Consider the following 24,313-nt stretch of genomic DNA (forward strand, 5'->3'; position numbering starts at 1 on the left):
ATTTTTGCAAGGAAACCTATAAGATATATACCATTAATAACAACCTCTCCATTAAAAATGACAACAACTGTATTGGTCCAAAGAAGCTGTGTCGCAATGAATACCTTTTGTTGGGCCAACTGAAAACACCTCAGAAGTCTTTACTTCATCTGAAGAGGGTCTACACCTTTTTATTGTTGGCCTAATAAAAGATGTAAAACTTTAACTGAAAGACTGAAAAAACAAATAGAAACAATTCTACAAGATTACAAGTCGGTACCTGAGAAAAGCTCTCTTTTAATTAAAATTTAATTTAATTGTGTACCCCCCCCCCCAAAAAATGAAGTCATTAAAGTATCTACAACAAACCATTTTGTCATACGCAGACACACAGCTCCTAAAGGCAAATCATAGGTGCATCCAGCATGAGAAATTATATGTGGGTTGTGTTATTTTTAGAGTTTTGTTTTAAAACGTATATTTTCAATTTCCGATATCCACTAAGGGCATAGCCGGGGCATTTCATACGAAATGTCTTGATCCCGCTTGTCATTGATGTAATATAACAAAAAAGGCAGAATTTATTCCGATGTTTTAAAATATAGTAAAGATGTTTTTTCCCAATGACCGTTTATATATATTATATATGACCAATTACAGTTCACATATATATAAAAAAAATGAGCAAGAAGCATAATGATGACATCATTGATACAATCTTACAGCGGGCAGGCAGCCCTAGTGTTTTTATATTGCACCATTCAATATAAAAATTAAATCAAGTTATGAAGACAAAAATAAATTAAAAAAAACCCTTATTCTCAAAATAATACATTTTATGTCATTTTTTTCAAATGTTTTCATTCTGATAAAATGAACAATAACATAAATCAGGAATGTACTCAAATATAATAATAATAATAATATCACTGCAGCTGTCAGTAAACCATTATTGGCAAGGTTCCTATGCAGTCACTGAAATATTTCAGTAACCATTTCTGTTAAATAGCTTTAAATTAGCTTTAAAATTAAGTGCTACATCTGACAGCTTTTCATCATCACAAATATTTCTATATTATGTGTGTGTAAGAACACAGCAACACTCACCAGAGGAGGCCATGGTGACATGACCATTTGCCCCTATCTGTGGATCCTGCTGAGGACCAGCATAAACATTCTTTTCATTTCCATGGTTACTGCATCCCTTTCAGCACTTGGCACCAGGTCTGACTATGAGACTAAGATCCAGATCCCCCACAGCGCTGCAGGGGACCCAGATCCTCCTGTCCGGTAACCTCAGCTGCTGCCGGCACTTATCACCAAGCGCCGGCGATAAGTGCTGACAGCAGCAGAGGTTGTCTACGCGCATTGCGCATACCTTCCCCGGCTGCCAGAGAGAATTCCCCACAGCGCTGTGGGGAATTCTCTTCTTTGCCAGTCGGCGAACGTCCGCTCCATGAACGCAGACAACCCCCGCTACTGCTGGCACTTCCGCTTCTATGACGGAGAACTGGCGTCACATGACCTTCCGGGGCTCAGTCACAGAAGCGCCGGTGGAACTAACGCCGGCCTCCACCCGCTGCTCCCACCAGACATCAGGGAGTCAGAAGCACTGGCATATAGGGGGTTAAAAGGCATTTCTGGAGGCAGAGTGGCATATAGGGGGGTATGAGGCATTTCTGGAGGCGGAGTGGCATATAGGGGGTTAAGGCATTTCAGGGAAGCAGACTGGCATATAGAGGGGTATAAGGTGGCAAGCCTGGGGACAGATGTGCATAACTGGGGGGGGGGGCAGGTTGGCAAATAAAAGGAAATAAAACCAAAACATTTTTCTCAATCATAGCGTTTCTTAAATATGAAAAAATAGTTTACATGAATTAATATTTACTAGTAAAACTTTTTTCCTATAGGGAAATATATTCAGGCTTTTTTACCTAAATTAATATTCAGATTTTGGGGGGTCGTCTTATAATCGCGCAAATACGGTATAATCATTTGTAGCAGTATCTGTGGTCAGAGCTCCTCCATTGCATTAAAAATGTTTTTTTATACTTAAAATGAAATAGTCATGCTTAACATTGTAAGCATTTGTTAAACAATTACATTTTCCTATTTAATTGTCCCCTTTTTATTACATCATATTATTATTATTTTTACTGTCCCCTATTCTAACAGTGCTACAGGATCTGCTATATCTGCGCTATATAAATAAATGTAGCCAGTCCTGACTCACCAAAACAATAGAACCATTTTTTCCTTCATCTAGACTGTTGGCAGTGGGGCATTGAAGACAGCAATTGGGGTGCCAATTAGATATATTAATATATTAAAGGAATCGCATTATTCACGTGGCAACAGTTACAATTCCTGCTTAACCGGCATGTCTAAATAAATAGTAGGGCATTACTTAAATGTAATCAGCTGACAAGTACGGGAGAAGCCTTATTGTGATTACTGGTCAAGCCAATGCAGGCATCAGCAAACTCTTGCTTTTGGCTCATTATTTAATGGAGGCATGAGCCAGATCCAGGCAGTGAAGTACTGCATTAGCCCATTTAATCAAAGGACTAGTTAAGTGGAATTATTCTATGTACTTGCCGGCACTGACTCACAATAAAGCCACTTCTACTAATATAATATGTGATAATGTGCCGTGTGTGGCTCAGAAGTGATTGTGGATCTGTAATGCATCCGCAAACAATCAATTGGATTAATGAACTCCTCTTGGCTAAATACCCTAATCAATAATATGTAGGATGTAGTATTACTCTAATATGATGATAGTGTTGATACTGTCGTCAATTCATTAAAAATGATTTTCAGATTTAGATCTCAGATCAGCCATACATTGCATTAAGGCAGCACCATTACTGAAGCTGTGTAAGAAGGCACCACAATGATAACTGAATTCCCTCAGCAAAATATCCAACAGTATGGAATAATAGGCCAAATAGTTAGCTATATGAATAATAAAAACCATGTTTACACTGATCTATGATTAAAGCTGCTGGTCAGGGATGATGGTGCTTCACATGTAAGCAAACAGGTTACCAGGAACATTTAAATCACATTGAACTATTATAAGGCACCGATGTTCTTCCTTTCACAGTGTGCTTAAAACAAGAGGCCCTGAATTCTAAATATTCTTAATGTGAGGAAACTACATGGCTGGATCGGATTGAGTATGGAGTCCATATAACGATCTGTACAATGGCGATGCAGAGAGGAACGAGGCAGGCCAAGTAAAACATGGCGTCGTGGAGCCCTAAAAACAGACTGGAAGAGAGAATGACCATAAAATTACATTTTATCACTATTTCAGTTAGATGATCACTAATAACTCATAATAACCTGTAAAGACAAGTGGTTTGAAAATTATCATATATACCACCATAGACACTTAATTCAATGTATTCACAGACAGAACTTACTTTACATACAAGGCAAACTGTGACGCACCACCATATACACTTTATCCAAGCAGAACTGGAGAAAACTGGTTGGCCGACATTTCTGATTGCTTGGACTATATTATAAATTGATTTATATGGCACCATCATATTACATAGCCCTGTACAATGGGATCTGGCCTTGCTGTATTAATATTAAGGGGCAACTTCATTACCACAACTGACTGTACAATCTAGGAATTAAGCTATATCAGCATCTTCAACTCCCGGGTAGATGGATTAAGCCTAGATTATGGTTTTATGTCACATTATAAACTTCTGTAATTACACCCTGTTAATACCCTTTAATCCCACAACGCTTTAGTATTATGGGTCCACATTTTGTCCCCCTTGATGTTAAGCCTCTACACAACTGTCTGTTTCTCTGCCTATTGTGTGTAGTCTTTCATTCCCTATTGATGAAGAGAGCTCCTGAAAGTTTATGGAACCTTACATCTCTTTAATGTTGGGTCAATAAAATGTATGGGAGTTTTTTCTTGGTGTTCTTACCTTTCTCCTTACTTTACTCGTTTCTTTTCGATTTTTAAAATGAATATAAAAATAAATGTTGCCAACAAAACAGTATTACCAGAAGGTGGCACCAAAACACAGTAATATATCCACTTCTCTATGAAACTTGTAGAGAGTTTCATATAAATAATATGGATCCGCAAGTTAACAATATAAGAGAGTCTCTTGCGTTACTTCGAATGTTACCTGGGGTCTGGCTGATCGACTTTGCCGGCTAAATTCTCATACCCATACTGATTGAGAAGATTGACCACCAACATAGGAGCCAGTGACTGCGCAGGCTTGGTGAAGAGGGCGTTTGTCCCAAAAACCATTGATGAGAGTGGAGATCTGCACAACATAAGAGGAACTTGTTCAGCCTCAACAATCTAACTACGTAACATGACAATCCTGAAAAGTAAAAGCCCATGCTGACCTCTAGGTGATGATATGGTAATCGCAGTCTCTGATGGGTCAGCCATCAGCTACATACGAGCACAAATGGAACAGAATCTGTCCAGCAGAACCAGAATTCTTCATAAAATAACATTAGACATTTTCCTGTGACACTACTGATTACTTCAGAAAATGTCTAAATAGATATATATAAATATACATTTACTTTTTTCTTCTTCAAAAAGACGACCACAAAATATCTGATATCAGTGAATGAACCAAGTAATTGCCTCCTTAGCATGAACTTTAAATTGCCTGCATTGCCTGCAGGCAGCAGTATGTCACCCTCCAAAGAGAACGAAAAGGAACTCATGGTCTCCCTGTCCATACATGGGTGGTCTGGCCTGGATCTGTTCATGTACAAGTTTTGGAAAAATGTCTTACTCGGTTCTACTCAACAGGAGAGTTTGCTAGAGAGTTGTGGTTTCGACGCTATTCATTACAAAAGGGCAAACACTGGCAAAGTTCTCCAGCATTAAGGGCTGAACTGGCCACGTATAATGTATAATTTAATGGGTGAGGAGTCTGAAGAAACCATGTTGATCTGACTATACATTAAACAGGGCAAACCAAGCTCTTCCTGCAGTAGAAGCTCACTGGTGTAGGACCTTCATAACATATAGTGAAGTCAACGAACTAAAACACAGCTCTCCTGCATTCTCTCCCTTTATTGAATAGACCTCAATGTGTTGATGAATGTATTTATCGTCCAGGAAACATTTTTGTATTAGGGTCTTTGTGAGCTAATATGTAAATCCAGTCCGCTTTTAAGATATAAAATATATTTATATTATATTTAAATTATTTATATTAAGATATAAAAGCAGGGCAGTATCTAGCTCCTTTTGCGCCTGAGGCAAGAACGGAAAATTGTGCCCCCCCAGCTATTTTTTTTTTTTTTTAAAGACAATTAAGTTCTACTGTTTTTAAAAGAACAATATACTGTAATTGATCTTAATTTTTACTGGTAACGGGGAATCTAAGAGATGTATTTTAAAATTTGTATACAACTGTCGAGGAACTTCTGAGAACTTTGGGGTTCTTTAAGTGTTAATTTAAAAACGACCTCTATTATTTTAACATATGCTGCACATGAGAGCTGCCATCTTGCGACCGCACCACATTTAAATGTATTGCCCCATCACAGTGATTTTGTAATAATGGCCTTAAAGAGGAATTGCCCCGGCTGCGATTAGTCTCAAGCAGGTGGAGTCCAGAAAGTTTACAGTAAGATCCCAATGCGTTCTTCACTGGGGGGAGCACGGGAAATTAAGAAAGAGTTGGATGAATTGTCCTGGCTGTGCTTTTACAATGCATTATGTAGGGCCCTTTACTATTTTACTGCAATTCACCATTTAGTGAATAAACCCCTATGTGTAGTTGATGAGGGTGGAATAAAGTACAGTATATATAGACACTACAGGTTGCTGCATCTTTGAATCTGTTTGCAAAATATAAATTATTATAATAGTGGTAATAAAACTAAAGGGATGAGCAGGTATGTAATCAGGAGCACATGTATAGCGACTAGACACGGTTAACTTAGACTCATCTGGAGTCCAATGCTAGCGAAGTGTATCCCACTTACTTGCGCTTGTATTTCTCCAAGTCAGCATCCACAATATCAGCAAGTGGCAGATTAAACAAGCTAAACGAGGCGTACACAAGAACCCTAGAAAGACAGAGAGACATGTTATTAAAAGATCACAAGCACTTACGTCCCTACAGCCTGTATGGCTTGGGGCTGTTGACATAGAACCTATTATTTACCGGTGATACTCGTCTTCGCTGTAAATAATTTGAAAACTGGTTCTTTTTATTTTATTGTTTTTGACGTATTACATACGGACGTACATTACATTTTGCCCTGTATAATGCATAATTCAATTTTGTAAGGAGGCTTAGAAGAAATCTTACTAATTGTACTATTATATGGGGCCAGCCAATGCTGTTCTTGCAGTAGAAGCTTATTGGGGTCGGCTTTTCACACAACTCTCCTTACAGCTCTGCTCTCGCTTTAGTGAATAAACCCCATAAGACTTAACTGCAAACCAGCAGTGTGGTCCACCATGAAGTGATGGTTCCTAGAGAGAAACAATTGACATCTACACTGCAGACATTACTACCAGGGCCGGCCCAAGACAAAATGCCGCCTGGGGCGAAGTTTAAAATGCCCCCCCCCCATTATCTACTCTCTCCCCCCCCTGTACTTACCTTTCAGCATTCCTGCGGCGAGTCTCCCTGCTCGGAAAATGACGTCATATTCCGGCGCTCAGCATTACAAGCCGGCACTGAGACTGAGCTAGAGGGCTCGCAGAGGAGAGCGAGAGGGGCGCCGAGCGGGTACCGACAACTTGGTAAGCGAAAACCACTCGGCGCCCCTCTCGCTCTCTTCCGCTTGAAGAAAAAAAAAAGGGCTTGGGGCGGCAAAGTGCAAAACTACATTAACTATAGAAGTATGGATTTACTTACATATTGGTGGTGAGGAATACGGCCAGGACATAGTAATGCTGGGATCCAACTAACAGCATGAGGACAGCAGCAATGACTTCTACATAGAATGCACTCAAGATGACTTTGTAGTAGCCAATTTTCGTCAGTAATGAATGACTGATGAGCACAAGAAACTGAAACACAAGCGAGACATATAAGGCTGGATCCCACACCGGAGATAAATCTATTACAGGGAACTAAACGGAAATCCTTGTTTAGAAAAACAAGATAAAAACAGTGATTCGTGTTATCGCAATTGAACAACCTGGCCCAGTATACCCCTGCTTCTTCAATGCAACGTATGTAAAAATCTATACAATTAGTTACTTAATTCAACCCATAGTTGAACTGGCACGTGAAAATGCTGGGGCTAACTCTCTGTAGTGGGGGGGGGTTTACAGCTTTGTCTCTGTATACATAGCAGCCTGAAGTGCTCTTCTTAATAATGCCGTTGTGCTAAAACAACCAACAGTAAGTCCAGGCCTGCCAGCTATATTTAGTTGCCTGTTGAATTTTAAGTATGTTTACTTTAAGGGCCAAGGCGGCTTAACGTAGACCTTAGTAGATAATACATAAGTAGTAATGTTCAGTAAAGTTTTCAGGAGGTCTCTGCTCATTTAGAGGGGCACAGAAGACAGATATGTAGAACAGAACATCCGCTGCTCTTCTGCTAGACTCCATCGATAGGGTCACTGGTGGTGCAGAGGTGTCCATGCCCCATTGGCACTTGTGGTGAGGTTGCAACTGCGCACTCCACAGTTAATCTTGGGGTTATAAAGTTCCACACCGCTTTATTCTTCAACTACAGAATTCTATCTGGGGGAAAAAAAAACAATTTTACCTGGGGAAAAATGAAACCAGCTCCATACATGATGCTCCTTACAAAGGAAGGAAGCGCATCTCTGGGGATGAGGTTCTCAGCAAAAATCATCATGAAGTTGCTGCAGAAGGTGGCATGAAAGACTTGGAAGAAGTTCATTGATACAAAAATGACAAAGTTTCTTTGGGTTAATATTTCTTTGGTGAGAGTAAAGACGGAGGACCAAGAGAGTGCGGTGTTTGATTTACTTCTCTCCACAGAGCTGTCCTTTTGTTCATACTGGCTGACTCCAAACACGCCGGTGTAGCACATGCACAGGGTGGACAGGAAAGCCAGAAACACAGTGAATGTCTGAAAGTTGGAGAATTTCTCCATGTTATCAGATACAAGTCCACAAAAGAGGATACTAGAGGAACCGAGAAGGGAGGCTATTTGGTTATACTTGATGAGCTGAAGGCGGTTTTCATGCCTGGTTGAAATCTCGGCAAAGAGCGCACACTGCGCTAGCAGCACAAACGTAAGCATGCCATCAAATACGCAGAGCGCCACCACCAGGTGGACGCCGCTGAGCCAGTCGCCTTCCGTGTAATCTTTCCAGGGAAACCAAGGAAGGAGGAAGGCTAGGGCGTAAAATGGGGCGCCATAGAAAATGGAGTTGCGGCGCAGGGAGCAGCACGGCACCTTGGAGTTATCTTGAATGTAACCAAACAAAGGGTCATTGATGGCGTTCCAGATCATGAATACCACCTAGAAAACAGAAGACAATGATGAAGTAAGACTGAGAAGCACACAATCATTTACTAAGAACTCAAAACATAATGCTTTGGCCAGAGATAAGGCCGTTTTAGGGACACATATTCATTCATAATCTGGACATGTATGTATTGTTGTATCCATTATGCCCTTTTAACCATTTATATTTTTCAAGTCTACAGCAAATAGTTTCCACCCCGATCTGCTTTCTGTCTTCCTGATCCCGATTATTCCTAAAAACACCACATTCAGTTTTCCTGGATTTATTATTGTTATTTTTAATAAAGCTGCATCATATTCAGCAGCGCTGTACAAAGGGTAAACAGACATAACAATCTGGAGTAACAGAATATGATCACTTGCAATAGAACCACTTGCTATTACCCTGCGCAACACATAGACACCAAAATCTGGAATATATTCTGATTGTTATATAGTTTCATGGTTAGTTATAGATATTATATATATATAGATATTATATAGATAGATAGATGGATAGATAGATATTATATATATACTGCATTACTATATTAGAATACCTGTGCTTGATGAAAGGCTCCCTCCGATATCTTGTACCGGTTCAGAAACAGCTTCACGTAGTAGAAATTAAATATACTGTTCATCATGCCGGCTCCTAACGTGGTCATGCAATAGGCCAGGGCCGGCCAGTGGACTCCTAAGGACAGCCTCATGTTCAGGATTTACCTAACAGAAGAAAGACATGTAGCTGTTACGACGGTTCCGTGCGTTACCCGGAACAGACAGTGTCACATGAGCCGGTTCGCTTGACAATCTCTGATGTTGTCTAACAGGTACCGCGATCTACGTAGGTCATGTATGCAAAAAAAAACAACCCCAAAAAACACAGCTTGTTAGTTTACGGCAGCCGGGTGTTTGCTGTATGTTTTTTTTTCTATGCAGTCTAGATAATATGCATATGCCCGTTTAACCCTTTCAGTACTAGAGGGGTGAGCAACACAGGGCTGGCACTGAAATAATGAAAAGAAATGAAAATTGCGCACACCTTTCCGCTTGTTGGTCACACCTGACACTACTATGATTTCGAATTACTGCGGAACCATCAGGAATTACCTATCGCAGCAAATACAGAAGGACTGTAAACTCCTTTAACCCTTCCAAAGACGGAAAGCCATTAAAATCTGTGCCACAAGTGTTGGAACAACAGCATCCTCTAATATTCTGCAAAAACTAAGAACTGTCTCTAAGAGTACGGTACAGTCGGCAGGTATGCTATAAGTTATTCCCGTGTCAAGATTCTAAAAGCAGCGCGTACACAATGTATAGCAAAGAACCCACTGCTATTGGCTGTTTAAGCTAAAACTAGCATGATGTCATTATTACTATTATTTAAAACAGGACACAACAAGCAATGCATCACATAACAATTTGGACTTACAAAAACATGTTGAATTTTAAATTAAAACTTACGTTTAATCAATTCAATCACCCTCACATGGTTTTCAATGCACATATTTAACACGTGATGTTGTCAGAGTGAATAAATAACTTATAGACACGCTGTAGCTTAGGACAAACCCACGTTTAAAGCAACAGGCCTTAAGAGGATGTAAGGTACGGTAAGTATGGCACCCAGATCTATAGAATTATTCTTGATTTATATTGCCTCTTATTTACAGCACATAACGTGATCATGATGCCGTCATAACTAAAATAATAGGAATCATCGCTGTATCTGCGAAAGAGAGGTTCTGATATTTCAAATCATCACATTTTTCAATCAGCTGCCATTTAAATATATATATATATATATAATGATAAATATGCATTAAATTCAATAATACCAGGAAATAACAGCGAGAACTCATGGGCAGAAGGGCCGGCAGATGCTCTACCGACACTCGCACAGGGGTCTGGAGACCTCGAAGCTCCCACCAGCCTGTTGCCCCTCGCAACCCGGATGCTGCCTGAGCATCAGCATAACACGGAAATCAACTACGGGCGTTTTCCACTATTGTATCCATTGAAAGTGAAGCCAGCGCTGGTTGGTCTGCGATGATTCGTGTAAAGGTATATCAATCATAATAACTTCTGACTTAATTGGCTTATTATACGAAGAGTCCCGCCCCTTAAGAGGTTGGACCTTATGGGTTCGGATTGCCACGTTGCGGCGAAGCTTTGGTGATGTTCGGCTGTTTCCGGAGGGGTTCGGGAATAATGTTGGGAGGGGTAGCAGTGAGGAGATAGGGAGCAGTCGGAGCTGTCAGCGGTAGCTGGAGGAGCCGACGCCTGCAGCGCACGGGAGTCTGCGGAGAGTGCACCGTACCCGGGCTGCCCCAGCCGCAGGCATGCTCACCGACAGCAACGTGGAAGAGTTTGAGATCAAGGAGGATGAGCCCTGGTATGACCATCAGGATCTGCAGCAAGGTGAGCCAGGGAGGGGCGTTTAAAGGGCAGCCCGGTACCTCCATGTGCGGCGGGCATTCATCTCACTCCTCGCATTGTGACCCGGGCTCGCCCTTCCTTCATGGCTGGCCCCAAGGAGTGCGCGGGGGTTTAAATGCCAGCTAGCCATGTGGCTTCATTACACCATAACACACTCTTTGTGTTTTTTCTACACGAAATCCTTTATGTAAATACTGTGTTTATATATGTGATATATATATATATAAATGTATTAATCAGCAGGGACGTATAGATCCAATGAGTGGAATCTCGCTTTTTTTCCTGCTAATAATCTATATTGATCTAAAATAGAGATTAGCATCTGAAGCTCGGACCTCTGAGGTCTTGAAAGTTGCTGTGACATCTGTACACTCGCGTGGGCTCCGTGTGTTTTTCGTGTTTTTAAACCCCGATTTGTTATTGCGGTCACCGGGCGGACTTCTCCCCTGTCCGCTTCCCATCATGGGCTGTAATCTCAGGTTTAATTAAGACTCGGGTATTACGGATGGGGCATAAAGCAGGCTGTTAATCCTGGAGGCTGGTGATGAAATCTTTGCACTTCGTGCTGAGGTAAGGACAATGACTGCATCATACATGAGTTTATTATCAAGGGAAAGATGGGTTTTATGTGACGTCGCTCATCAAGGTTAAGAATTAGACAGCAGGTGGTCCTGTTTGGAGTAGATCTGAACTAAACTGCTTTAGACCCCGTGAACCCTGTAGCTGCTGAGTTGGGCTGCAAATCCCACCAACCTCAGGCATCCTCACTTGGCTACCAGCATTTCCCAAACTTTTCTGGTACACTTCTGATAAATATACTGCTTTCCATCTTAAATCCTCTTTCAGAACACATTGAATGCATGAAAAGGCTTAAGCTGTTAACTCGTCAATCTAAAGATAATGATTAAGCAATGCAGGCGCCGGGGCCGGCATGTACGTTAACTTGTAACGGATGTGGCTGAGTGTTGATGTAATCTCTTTAAGAGCAATGGTGCGGGATTCCAGACGCCTCCCAGTGTTGCAGAGAGCTGTATTCACTAAAGCTATTTTTTATAGCGCCATCATATTCCATAGTGCTGTATTCACTGTTAAAAATGAAAGTGGTGCTGATTTCATGGGGATATTCAGTGTACGCAATAAATTACGCTCTTCTTGTGATGTTTCACTACTAAACTATTAAAATGAATTAGCAGTTTTTAGCTCCTCTGCAAACAGTACATTCAAGCCTTGTACATACTACTACTTTTTTTTCATATTTCATCCAAAACGAGGATCTGCCACGGCTTTCGCCAGAGAGCGATCTCTGAATGTTTTGTTTGTTTGTCAATTAGTGTCTTGTCTAGAAAATATTTAGTGTTAACATTTAAGTCCGGGAACTGGGATCTGTGGCAAAATGTGGCGCAGCTAGTAGCTCAATGATAGGGGAGGAATAATCGCATAGATCGTGAGAACAGAACATTACGGTGGCTGCTGTTATCCAAGGTTTTATAGTTATTTCAGTCTCCCTGCACACAAAAGCCATTCCGGTTTCAGCCCCCGCAGAGCCACGATGTAAAGATCTATTGAGACAGATCTGCCATCAGTGACCTCTTAGTGATTCGCACCACGATGCAGCTTTATGCTTCCTTATCGGGAACACAAAAGCTGATTTACGGAGCGAAGATCCTTAACAATTCGCAAAATGTGGGAATGCAAGCCTTAATTTCTTAGTAGGGTCCCTTTAAGATGACGTTGAGTCAGTGCTATGCATTACTTACACATTGTACAGCGCTGCGGAGTATGATGGCGCTATATAAAACATTTGTTTGCAGGAGTGAGAAGAGGTGTTTTTTTTTTGGTTTTTTTTTTACCACCGTGCGCTGTCCGGTACCAGCCTGCCAGTTTCAGGAACAGTGTCTCATTCATTCGCGGCCCTTGTGGGCTATAAAACACCAGCAGAGTCATTTTCCGTTGCGATCGTAAAACATCTGGAAGAAGGAACGCTCTAAGGAAGTTTCTTCTGCCCCAGATACAAAATCAGTGTTTGGTTTTTTTTTTTTATGTTTGGTCCACTTTTTAAATAATTAATTCCCAGTCTTGTTGAATGGCGAAAACTTTCCTGATTTGCGTGAAATGTTACCTCTTTGATATGTTTCAGCGGCAGCGCTCGTCTTGTGACGCAAAAGCATGGCGGTCGTTGCCATAGAAGCTGCAAAAAGGCTTTTTGAGTTTTTAATGTGGATAAACCTTTATCGAACATTTTTAGATCTGCTAACGTATGTTTGCTTTCCGTCAGGCCCAGACTGGCCGCCTGGCACACTGGGCAAATGAGCATCAAAACGCGGAGTGTGGCTGCGTGTTTCCAGACGGTGGCCACACCTGCATCACCAGGCGGCCTCTGGCCTTAAAGTGCCTGGGCTGTTTTATCACCAAGGTGGATACGTCAGTTTGCCCGTTATGCTTTTTTACAGCCTGTGTATCCAGGACCAGATCACGTAAGTCTGGGCTGTCATCGGCCAGTGGCCCACCGGCAGTTTGCCTGATGTGCCAAGCGGTCAGTCTGGGCCTACATGTGGAGCCTTTTGCCGCTGAAATAGTCAGACGTGCTAATAAAATGGCGCTGGAACAATTTCTGTTGGTTTCTGTTATTATCCTGCACACAGGATGCACAGATCAGGGATCGCTAGCGGGTAACTGCAGCTGCTTCTTGGGTAGTTTCTTTATATTGATGACGCGGTTCCAAAGATGGATAATAGTATGTTTTGTAGTAGGTTGGCTTTACATGTTTTTAAATACTGTGCGTCGGTTCCTGGGTAAGGAAGAGTTAATGAACGTTTAAGTGCCAATTCCCATCTCGTTCCTGTGATTGTTAGCGAGGCTGCTTTGACCGAGTGAGAAGGGCTTGGCAGACAGACTGCTGAGGTGTCTCGAGCTGCACCTGCGGTGTGAGAAGGCTCTTTGTTCCAGAGAGAATGGATTGTGCAATTTGATTTCTAATCTGCTTTCCCTTGATTTGGACTCTACGCGGACTCCTTCCACGCTGTTCAGTTGGCAGGGACCGCAAGGTCAATCGCTTGGCTCCTAATGCAAATACCGCAGCGGAGCTTCTCATCCCTGCCACGGGGTCTGTCGTCCTATTAATATATGAATTACATCCATTTTTTATGGAACTACAAGTCCCATGATGCTCAGCTCGTATCCTAAAACGGCATACCCCTTCTCAGGTTTTGTGGCACTACAACTCCCATTGTCCTCCGCTAGTATCATAAAAGAACTCTCTAGCTGTCTCCAGCTGAGCCTTGTGAGTTGTAGCATCAATACAACTGTCTGGATTTTGGGGGCTAGACTGTTCCTTTAAATTCATTAAAGTAGACCATGCAGCACTTCTGATAGTCGGATGTTGTTTCATCGGTTTGGTTTATAGTATAATAAATAGTATTCCACCGCCTTCCTTCCTGTGATTGTAAGACCCCCCTCTGTGTTCTTGAATGGGGTCTCTGTGTTCCGGAGCGCAGCTGGGCTGGATACGCGTCTTGGGTCTGTTCCTTGTGGGAAGCGCGGTGATTGTTCAGGAATGAGCTGGCTGCATTTTACCAAAGACCCTTTAAAAATCACAGGACACAAAGGTTATGACACGCGGCGTAACACGGCAAGTGCGTGTTTATTTTAGACCCGCGATGCCAGCAGAATACGCTGTCCCTCCAGAAATACCATAAATAACTCGCATACCCCTGCAAAATCCAGTGCCGGCACCACAAGCGATACATTCCTGTATACATTAATTTAAAAACTTCTGCATTCTCGTATCTACGTGATTACGGATCTCGCGTTCCCTTTTCTGGGACACCTCTGAACGCATAACGTCAGCACAGGGGGAGATGTGATGCCACCGGATTTCTACAGTTGCCATCTCCTTATCTTTTTGTTACAATCTCATTGTACAGCGCTGCGGAATATGGTGGCGCTTTGTAGAACCATAAACAATAACATCTGGAGCAAATCAAAATGGCTTGCTGGTAGGTCTATAAGCCTGCGCTGTCAGGACTCCCAGGCAGATTCGGGACTGTTGGCACCCAGGTTTTGAATGTTTGAGTAGATTGGTCAAGTCCTCTTTAAGACCGTTTCAGAAGGTTGGTGCAATCACCATGGAAACCGATGGGCTATTGCTGCACCAGAATTCGCCAATAAAATATTTCCCGAAAGTCTGTATGTTTTTTAAAATTTAAAGATTGTTTTGAACGGCTTTGAGCTTTGTAGGAGTTGTGTTCCTCAGGGTACCCCACCCTGCTGTGTATGTTACCGATGCGTCTTATCGCTGGTGGAATTTCGAATAATGCACAATTGTCTAGATTTTGAAGTAACAAAAGCCACGCACCAGGAATGTATGATGTCATGCGCCGGTGTAACACATTGTACCGCTTCCGAAAGTAAGACGCCTCAAACCTTTTATAAAAAAAAAAAAAAAAAAAAGATAGTTACAAGTTGTCACGCTTCTTATCAAGGATTGACATCTTTAGATCCTTTCCTTCAGGATATTCCAAGAGGCTGGCTGAGCATAATGGGGTTAGTAGTATATGGCAGGTTTTCAAGAATTGGGTAGATAGGTCAATGTTTATATCCGTTTTTTGGACCAAAATAAATTTGGTGTACAAGCAAAATGACGTTCGGAGTAGTCGCTGTAGTGTGGATTTATATACTTGCCCTGATTTTTGGCTAATCGGAGAGCGACCAAAGCTGGAAACGCGTGATGAGATAATCTAGTGCGAGGCCCAATGTTAAGGCGCACGGCTTCAAAACTCGGCGTATCGCATAACTTGGATAATTTTACAGCCCCGTACGCTGAATAAACATAATGCATGGCTTAAAATAAGATGCAATAGATGCATCGGAAACCCATCGTAGGAGCAGCCTTGCCATACCTGCATGATTATTCCTCCCCATAACATAATCTTTTGTAGGATCTGATCAGTCATGCACAAAAAAGCACAGGCTTTAGTTTTAATAAGCAAACTGATGCTGAAAGCTGGCGACTGCTCCCCTTTAGCATTCCTTTTAGGGCTCGTTAAACCTGTTCCTGCGGCTTGCCTGTGATCTGAGTGCCGCGTGTTTTATTATCTGTCGCGGCTCATGACTCACGTATTATTATTATTATGGATATGTTTCTAGATCTGCAGCTTGCGGCCGAGCTGGGCAAGACTCTTCTGGATCGTAACACCGAATTGGAGGAATCTCTGCAGCAGATGTATGCCACCAACGAGGAGCAGATCCAGGAGATTGAAGTACGTGACTCTAGAACACATGATGTACTTCTAGAGGTGGATAGCAAAGGGTAAAGCAGAATTTGAGATCTGAACCGACGTAGGGGGGTCACATCTCAAAAAAAGAAAATTCAAGTCTGAAAGCAATCGCTCGCCAGTCTTGCGGTTCTGTTCTTGGTGGTCTGTTTTTCCATGATACGATTCTTGAAAGGTCACCGATGAGGATGCCAAGCGAAAGCAGGGCATGGATTTTTTTAACCTGTTGCCCCCTCCTCGCTCTTGTCCTTCTTCAAGAGGGCCAGGCGGCCATCCTAAGGGGTTGGGCCAGAGCCCTCGTTGCTCTCCGAGCTGTATGGTAAAGAACTGAACCATTGGTTGGATGATTGCCGGAATCGTTGTTTTAACCAATATAGTGATTGTGATTCTGGAAAAGACACCCTTATACCCTAATTCAGCGTATATTAATGCATGTGTCCTCAATAAAGCAGAAATATGCCAACCGTAGCCTGTAGAGAACGGGCTATAAATAGCCCTCTCTGTGTTCTTGTCCGCTGGAAATTGTTAATCTGAAATGGGTCATATTGAGCTTCTCCAGGTTAATCCATACTTTAAGACAAATCCTTCTCCTTATAGGAAGCCAGGGACACAATCGTCATCTGTATGCATGCAATCCACCATGATCGCTGCTGCCGGTCTTCTTCACCCCCCTGCTTTCTACCACATCTCCCCTCTGTCTCTTCACTGCCTGTCTTCATCATTTAAAACCTTTCACAGCGGTTCCCCTACTTACATCTCCTCACTCATCTCTAATACACTCCTAACCCGTCTCTCTGCTCATCCGATGACCTCTGTCTGTCCTCTCCTCTGATTTCTAGCTCTCATGCACGCTGCCTTCGCTCCTAAAAAAGATCCCTTGGGATCCGTTTATTTGGGGATGGAGATTTGCACTCATTGGTCTCCAAATACTACTTTAGTCAACAAACAAAAATCAAACCAACGTTTCGGACCACATTGTGGTTCATTTATCAACGTTGTGTTTAATATTTGTCTTTGTAGCTTTGAGTATTTCCGTTTTTGTATGTCAATACTCTCCAGCTTTTGCTGGAATCTCTTCTGGATCCTTGCAGATCTGATAAGTAATACACTTCAGCGTTGGGTATGAGCTCACATTATAAATGTGTGTTTATAAATTCAGACCCAAACATAATCCCCATCAACTGTAGATATAATGTTTAAAATCCATTCGGCTAAACATCAGTTACTGACCTGATGAGTACCAGGGGAACTTGGTCTGCCTCCTTACAAGCAATTTCCATGAGTCCAGAATGGTGTTTGCAGTGTGCGCTTTCAGTAAGTGACGAATGTACAGTCTATTCATGGTGTACAAGATGCTTGTTACAGACTTCCCTCTAATGTCCGTTCTTCAATAACATATTTCTAAAGTGCTGGACTGGTGGGGCCTCTGTTTCTGCTAAATGAAATACTTTTGATGCCAGTGGAAGATGAGGGCTGAGATGCAAGATGCCTTCTCCCACTAGCTGGACACGTTTTGCCAGACTTAATCTTTCAAACCATGCTAATGATTGTGTATTTCTTCCAGCCTGCGCGTGAAGAAATGTGTAATCTACATGTTTGCATTGTGTTTTGCTCATAGTACCTGACAAAGCAGCTGGATCTCCTGCGACGGATGAACGAGCAGCACGCCAAGGTCTATGAGCAGCTGGACATCACTGCCAAGGAACTGGAAGAAGCTAATGAGAAGCTGGTGCTGGAGAACAAGTCGTCCCAGCAGAAAATAACAAGGTACGGTGCCGGGCAGAGAACGTTATGGACCTCTCCTTCCTGCAAACACAGCCTTTGTATTCTGTTGCAAGAAGCAAAGGTACCCAAGGGTAAAATGCTTCTTGAATCATGGATATATAAGTTAGCCATGACTGTACAGATGTGCTGCCGTCACCGAGGTGAGCTAAAGACTCGCACCTTGTATGGTGATGATCCAACCCAGGAGAGCGTGTTGGCTCTTGGGTCATTACAGTTCTCCATTTCTAACTCTGGAGGGTCTGCTCTGCCCTTCATGATGGAGAATCTCACAGGTTGACCATTAATATTGTATTAATAAATCTGTGAGACAATGGTTCATTTCTCCTCCAGCTCATTGTTTAGTGAGTTCTGTATTATAATACAAACTGAACTTTAATATGAGCCAAGCCATATTGTGGGAAAATAATATAACCATACTCGCTGACATGGGCCATAAAAATAACTTCTGCTTGCTCTGTTTAGCTTGACAGAGACTATTGAGACCCTGCAAAGTAACATGGAAGACCTCCAGAAGCAAGTAGATGATCTGAAGAAACCAGGTCGTGTCTGTCGCAGCCGTGAGAGATTTGAACAGTCTCGGTCAAGTCAGAGCTTTTCCTGTCTGAAAGAACTGTATGACCTGCGCAAGTAAGTGCCCTGTCCTGAACATCCCGATGGAGCTCTGCAAAGAGAGTCCAACGGGGCCATGCTAGCACTAATTAAAAGAAATATAATTTCTAGTTCAGTCTATGAAATTCTTCACAGGATCTACGCATTATGTCGGGTAAATGTATAATTGGGGCACAGAGAGAGTGTGTTTTGTGTTTTTCTCTCAATTCTCTTTAGCTTAACCTTTCTAGAAAGGAATGTAAAATGTGTGTTTTTTTCCCCCCATATAATTTAATTAAAATCCTCCTGTTGCCCTGTGATGTAAAGAAAATACATATTTTCTTTCCTTATTTTTTTTGTGAAGAATGGACAAATGTTGTGACTTGACATGCGCCGACATGGTTTTGGGTGTAGGGAGCGGTATTTCTTGTTTTGGAAGATCGTATCGAGAGTTCCATGCATACTAAACTTGATCTCACTGGTGATATTTCCTGCAGGTATTTTGTTTATGATCATGTGTTTGCTGAGAAGATCACCTCGCTTCATTCCCAGCCTGGTCCCCTTGAAGAGGAAAACTGCAGCTTGAAAAAGACCTTGTCTGTTCTAGAAGCACAGCTAAACCTTGAACGTAAGAGGAGGGAGAATTTAGAAGAAGAGTTTCAACAAGTCTTCAAGGAGAATTTGGAGCTGGAGCAGGTCCTTTCTGATAGGGATTCATGCCATGCTCGGGCTGAAGAACTGGAAGCTCAGGTGGCTGAAATGCGTGAGATTGTCCGCACTGACACTATATTTGCAAGCAGTGTTGAAAAACTTATACCGGAGTCCATCTTCATCTCTTTCAAGGATACTTCAGACAAAGACCCAAATCAGGAGGCGGCTACACCACCCCCTGAAGCAGAGAAAAGGCCTCTAAGAAGAAGCAGCAGTGAGATGGTCTTACCCACTGTTACAGCAGAAGCCATCTTGAATGGTCATGAAGAAACCTGTATCAGAAGGACAGAGGCAGTGAAGCAGAGGGGTATTTCCTTGCTCAATGAAGTGGACTCTCAGTACAGTGCTCTCAAACTCAAATACGAAGAACTTCTTCAGAGGTGTCAGTTGGAAGATGACTTCTTTAACCATAAGGCCGTCCAAACGGCAAAGCCTTCACAGGTTCTCTCCAATGTCAATTCTCCTGGTGAAGATTCACTACCACATTCTCCAGAAAAACCCAACATAGGTTCCTCTGTAACACAACCAGAGTACAAGCTTCTGTTTCAGGAAATATTTAGCTGCATTAAGAAAACCAAAGAAGAAATTAACGAGCACAGAACAAAATATAAGTTTATTCCAGAATCTGTAAATAGTTAAACAGTATTAATGGTTCCTCTCCCCCCCAAAAAAGTATTTCCTTGGAGACGTATCCAGTTTTGGAGAACAAAACACTGCTTTTTTTATACTTCAGACTGTTTGTTTTTTTTTTGTCTTGATTTTCCACTTGAGACCTCAAGGACTTGCAACATCTCCTTTTGTGAATACATCTATGGTCTGTTTATATGTAACATGCATGACCTAGGAAAAATAATTTTGTATCTTTTCTTGGAAATGCTATATAAGCTTTAACCCTTTCAAAGCCTAATGCAGGAGTACTGTGCTCAACTCATTGTGGCACTGAGTTAACCCTTTATTGTCACACAGAACCTTTAACAGGTTATACATATACCTTTTTTCTATAGTTAAGTAACACTTTCCGTTTCTTCTTAGAAGAAACTGTGTAAAAAGCACCACTATGGTGTGAAACCAAAACATCTTGTAGTTTAACACACAGCTTTGAGCTGGAAGCTAATTGATCTCCTAAATATGTACTATTTATGCATGTGGGCAATGTAGAAAGCTGCTCGTCGATGTGAGTGTAAATAATTTATCTGTTTAATTAATATTAGAGATTTATTCCTAATTTTAAAAAGAAACCTTTTGGGTACTTTAGTTTTTTGGCCTCTGTTTTGAGGACGTATAAGAAGTTTACTGTGAATTTGCTTAACAGAAGAAAAAAAAAATTGCACTTGACTGTAAAGTTTGAATTGATGGGTTCTCTTGAATGACTTCAGAGTACACATGTTTAAGCTTGTTCTAGAGATTCTTCAATATGTTCTTTGGTTCTTGCCATCTGTGCAAGTTCTCAGGAGCTCTTGGCAAAGGCTCTAGGAAAACACACAAGCGGCTGTATGATCTGCTTGTCCCCATATGAGAAGAACCTGGCTTCTTGCACTGATTAAGGTCTTGAGAGCTGACTTCAGGAACCACTTTGATGATGATGATTATCACTATTGGCTAATGAATCACCTTTTTTATTGGGCACCAAGAGAAAGCTGTGAAACCGCAGCTTTCTCATTAATTGTAAAGCTGATATTTGTCAGCCGTATTGTTTTTTGTTTACCCTTGGATATCTTCAAATGCAGTCACAAATTCTATTGTTTGATCAACATTTTTGTTGGATGGGGTCTGTTCACTAAAGGGACAGTTTGTCAGAGGGTTGTGTATAAGCTGCTTGACTTCACTATACATTTTGAAGGGCCAACCCCAGTGAGCTTCTGCTGAGGAAGGGTATTGCTGGCTCTATATAATGTTGATGAGACTTCCCCAAAGTCTCCTTACACGTTGGTCAACTCTTCCTGTTTGAGAAACGTGCCAGTGTTTGTCTTTTGTAATGAATAGCGAAGTAAAGTGGCTAAAACCACAATTTTTTTTCTCTGAAACAAAAATTCAGCCTCTGATAAATGAAACCAGTATTGTTCATTTGAGCAATTACATCTCGGTGATGTAGAACCTTAAGGAGAATAAATGTCCCCTATGAAAACATATTTTACACGTAAAATAGCAATGCAGGTAAAAAAAATAAAAATCTGGAGTGGTTTAGGTGAAATGTTTCCAACTCCAAAAAGAAGAATTTTGAAGAAGGATGGAGGTGGTGATGAAAGAAAGAAAAAGTATGTGTATTGTAGGTAAGGGAAAGAGCTAGAACACTAGGCAATATATAGCGTCAGGATTGAGAGATGCGTCTTGGCCGTCTCGGCTTTATTGGCTATTAAAAAATGCCTTTTGGAGCAATGTTGTAAATTGAATAGTAGCCGTGGTGTTTTTTTTTTTTTTTTTTTTTTCTCACACTGTATTAACAGTAGTAGTGCTAGAAAGCTGCATTAATGTTAAGTATTTCCTAACATATATTTATGGCTTATAAAATGGTGATATAATGTATTTTTTATATCCTGTAGTACATGCTGAAGAATAAAGACCATCTTATCTTTCCTTATCACTACTTGAGTTTGTGTTATTTGTTATCCAACACCGGAGTAAGTAATATGAAAACTGCTTACCTGGTGGTCTCTGAAAACTGACTTTATTCCATCCTTGCATCCCACCATCAGTTCAACATGAGATGGCGTTCATTTACGGAAACCATGCATGTGTTTTTAGGTTTTAAGATCTGTAGTTGTTGAAAATGCTTGGGATAACACTTTACTCCACGAAACTGTGATCTGAAACTTATCAAAAAAACCTTAATGTACTTTGGGGTCTTGGTCTGTACTTCTGACTCCTTTAGAAAGGCTGCCTAAACCCATCAGTTTCTACCAAAGGGTAGAAGTAACTTGAAACTGGAAGATACCGATAAAAATCCAATAGGAGTTTAAACTTGAGGGTCTGTGCAGGAAAATCAGATTTAAGAAGTTTACAATGAAGCTTCAAAGTTCTTATTTAATCCCACCGGGTTCACTCAATGGAATAAAATGTAGAATAGCTATGGTGGTTTTTTTTTTTTACCCTCCTCTCTATTTTTATATGAACTCAAGTTGGAAGATCCGGGGTCAACCTTCTCTTTGATGTCTACCCCATGTGAACAATCTCCCCCTTCGCCCCATGCTGCCTCTCTTTTGTAGGAGGCTTTCCTTTGGGCCAACAAAAGAAAGGGCTAAAAACCAGCCATTGTTTAGGAAAGTGTAATCTAGCCGTCAAATTAAATACTTTTCTTAAAAGAAAAAAATGTCTAGAGCAGGGAAAGCATTTTTTGTCATGTGCAGTAGAGTATAATTGTATTTTGGTAAAGTGGTTGATATAAAGTTGCTACGTTAAAAAATAATCTACTTAGCTGTAGACTGTTAGACTAAATTTCCATGTGAACAGAGACTGGCGTGCTGTCGCTTGAGTGGATTTATAATAATGGAATATGACCCGGGCACCAGCTAGCCTTAGCCGTCTTAAATTGAAGTATCTTAAAACAGTAAGAGATGTTTTCTTATGTGAGAATTTATCTACAATACTTTGTATTAAATTAGTGGGAATAATTAAAAAAAAAAAAAAAAAAAAAGTTCCTTCTATGCGGTAGGGAAAAAATGGAGCATCCTTAATGCGAAGGAGCGACAGGACAATGGGGGAGGAATCGCAGGGAGTTGGTTAAGTGGGTGGGTGAGAAACATTCGGTCTCTTCATTAAATGGAAGAAAAGTTTGTTATGGAGGCAGTTTGAGCTCTGCCAAGCGTCCAGAGTAGTTGTATGTCACATGTGTGTCGCAGGAACCCCAGCCATCCTGAGGAGACGTACAGCTGCCATGTTGAGTGGAACTCTTACTATATGCCCTTCGTGGGTCTCTAACAAGAAGAGCTAACCTGGCCCTGTATCAAATTCAGTTGTTGTGGTGACCAAATAAATCTCCCTGAGGTATACAGGTCACCGGCTTCTGGACTCCAAAATAAACCCCGGCCCCTGAGTTCAGTCCGGGAAAGTAAATATTTTGATGTTAGTTGGCCAGTCGTAAGGAACCAGGCGCAGGATACGTGATCAGCCGCGGAAATAACAAACTGAGGAAATGCAGCCTGTAAACATCCAGCAGGGGCTCGCAGGCCTAACCTCCCTGCCCCCGCTGTGTGATCAGCTTCAGGAGGGGGGCCAGGTGAATAAATAATCCATACGAGCCACCTGAGGTAACAAAATAATACCTTCTGAACACTCATCCAAATGAGTGAAATAATACTAGGTCCTGCCAAATCGTGGTTCTCTTAACATACATAATTTAATCAGATTATATACGCAGACAAAAAAGATGAGGTCACTATGTCTCCAAATAAACCCCGACTCGGGTCCTCGCTGGGCAGGTGCTCTGCACCCCGCATAAACATTCCTTGACAAAAACCCTAATTGCTAATATCTCGTTATTAAATTAGTTGGCACTAAAATACATATTAAGTCTCCCATTTCTATAAGTACAGTTACTAAAATTGGTTCTACTACCTGTTTTCTATAATTTGAGGTTATCAGTGAACTTCTGGTCTAGATTTGAAAAGAGATCTTATTACCATAGCAACCAATACAAATGCCCTAGCAACAAGGGGATGCCATTGGTTGTTCTGGTTGATTATGACTATTTTTGACTCTGCACCAGAATCACTTTTCATCACAATCCTAAATGGGGCTCCAGTGGAAGCCTCTGTAACGTCACACTTCATCTTGCGGTTTGGTAAATTCAGCTATTTTTAAATGACATTTAAGAATCTCATGCAGTTTATTTTTTTAGGTCTATCACATAAACAATGTCACATTATCCATAACCACCATGACACTTACATACTTAATAGCATTCAAGGCAAATACACTATATGGTTAATATTTCACAGACTTTTTCATTAATGATTTAAAGCACTTTGAACTCGAGCCTCTCTGTCCCATAAGCAGGTCTTGCCCTTTGTGCCGCAAATTACTTTCACAGCTACTTGTAGGGGAGCGACCAGCGTGCTGCAGCCAAAACAATTGTC

General features: G+C 41.5%; 2 protein-coding genes across 2 annotated transcripts; one reads left to right on the top strand and one right to left on the bottom strand.

Moving 5' to 3' along the window:
- Positions 1 to 3,125: 3,125 nt before the first annotated feature.
- On the bottom strand, positions 3,126 to 9,152 carry LOC149283460 (solute carrier family 68 member 1-like). Its single transcript, XM_089497520.1, has 6 exons — positions 9,000 to 9,152; positions 7,729 to 8,454; positions 6,867 to 7,021; positions 5,983 to 6,066; positions 4,146 to 4,289; positions 3,126 to 3,255 (listed from the first exon to the last, which is right to left on the bottom strand). The coding sequence occupies exons 1-6, from the start codon at positions 9,150 to 9,152 to the stop codon at positions 3,126 to 3,128; spliced, it is 1,392 nt and encodes a 463-aa protein (XP_089353646.1).
- Positions 9,153 to 10,787: 1,635 nt separating this feature from the next.
- On the top strand, positions 10,788 to 19,880 carry LOC149283461 (cerebellar degeneration-related protein 2-like). Its single transcript, XM_089497426.1, has 5 exons — positions 10,788 to 10,866; positions 16,030 to 16,142; positions 17,776 to 17,924; positions 18,405 to 18,569; positions 19,028 to 19,880. The coding sequence occupies exons 1-5, from the start codon at positions 10,788 to 10,790 to the stop codon at positions 19,878 to 19,880; spliced, it is 1,359 nt and encodes a 452-aa protein (XP_089353552.1).
- The last annotated feature ends 4,433 nt before the right edge of the window (positions 19,881 to 24,313 follow it).

The sequence above is a fragment of the Sceloporus occidentalis genome, unplaced genomic scaffold, assembly GCF_023333645.1.
Source record: "Sceloporus occidentalis isolate IW3139 unplaced genomic scaffold, rSceOcc1.0.p SCAF_103, whole genome shotgun sequence".
Lineage (NCBI taxonomy): Eukaryota > Metazoa > Chordata > Lepidosauria > Squamata > Phrynosomatidae > Sceloporus > Sceloporus occidentalis.

What these genes read in the sequence shown, in the direction of transcription:
- LOC149283460 (XM_089497520.1), bottom strand. Translation starts at nt 9,152, where the DNA reads ATGAGGCTGTCCTTAGGAGTCCACTGGCCGGCCCTGGCCTATTGCATG. An exon ending in CTGGTTTCATTTTTCCCCAG is followed by an intron (nt 7,022 to 7,728) that starts GTAAAATTGTTT and finishes CTTGTGTTTCAG; the next exon opens with TTTCTTGTGCTCATCAGTCA. An exon ending in GTATTCCTCACCACCAATAT is followed by an intron (nt 6,067 to 6,866) that starts GTAAGTAAATCC and finishes CTGTCTTTCTAG; the next exon opens with GGTTCTTGTGTACGCCTCGT.
- LOC149283461 (XM_089497426.1), top strand. Translation starts at nt 10,788, where the DNA reads ATGCTCACCGACAGCAACGTGGAAGAGTTTGAGATCAAGGAGGATGAG. An exon ending in CCATCAGGATCTGCAGCAAG is followed by an intron (nt 10,867 to 16,029) that starts GTGAGCCAGGGA and finishes ATATGTTTCTAG; the next exon opens with ATCTGCAGCTTGCGGCCGAG. An exon ending in GAACTGTATGACCTGCGCAA is followed by an intron (nt 18,570 to 19,027) that starts GTAAGTGCCCTG and finishes TATTTCCTGCAG; the next exon opens with GTATTTTGTTTATGATCATG.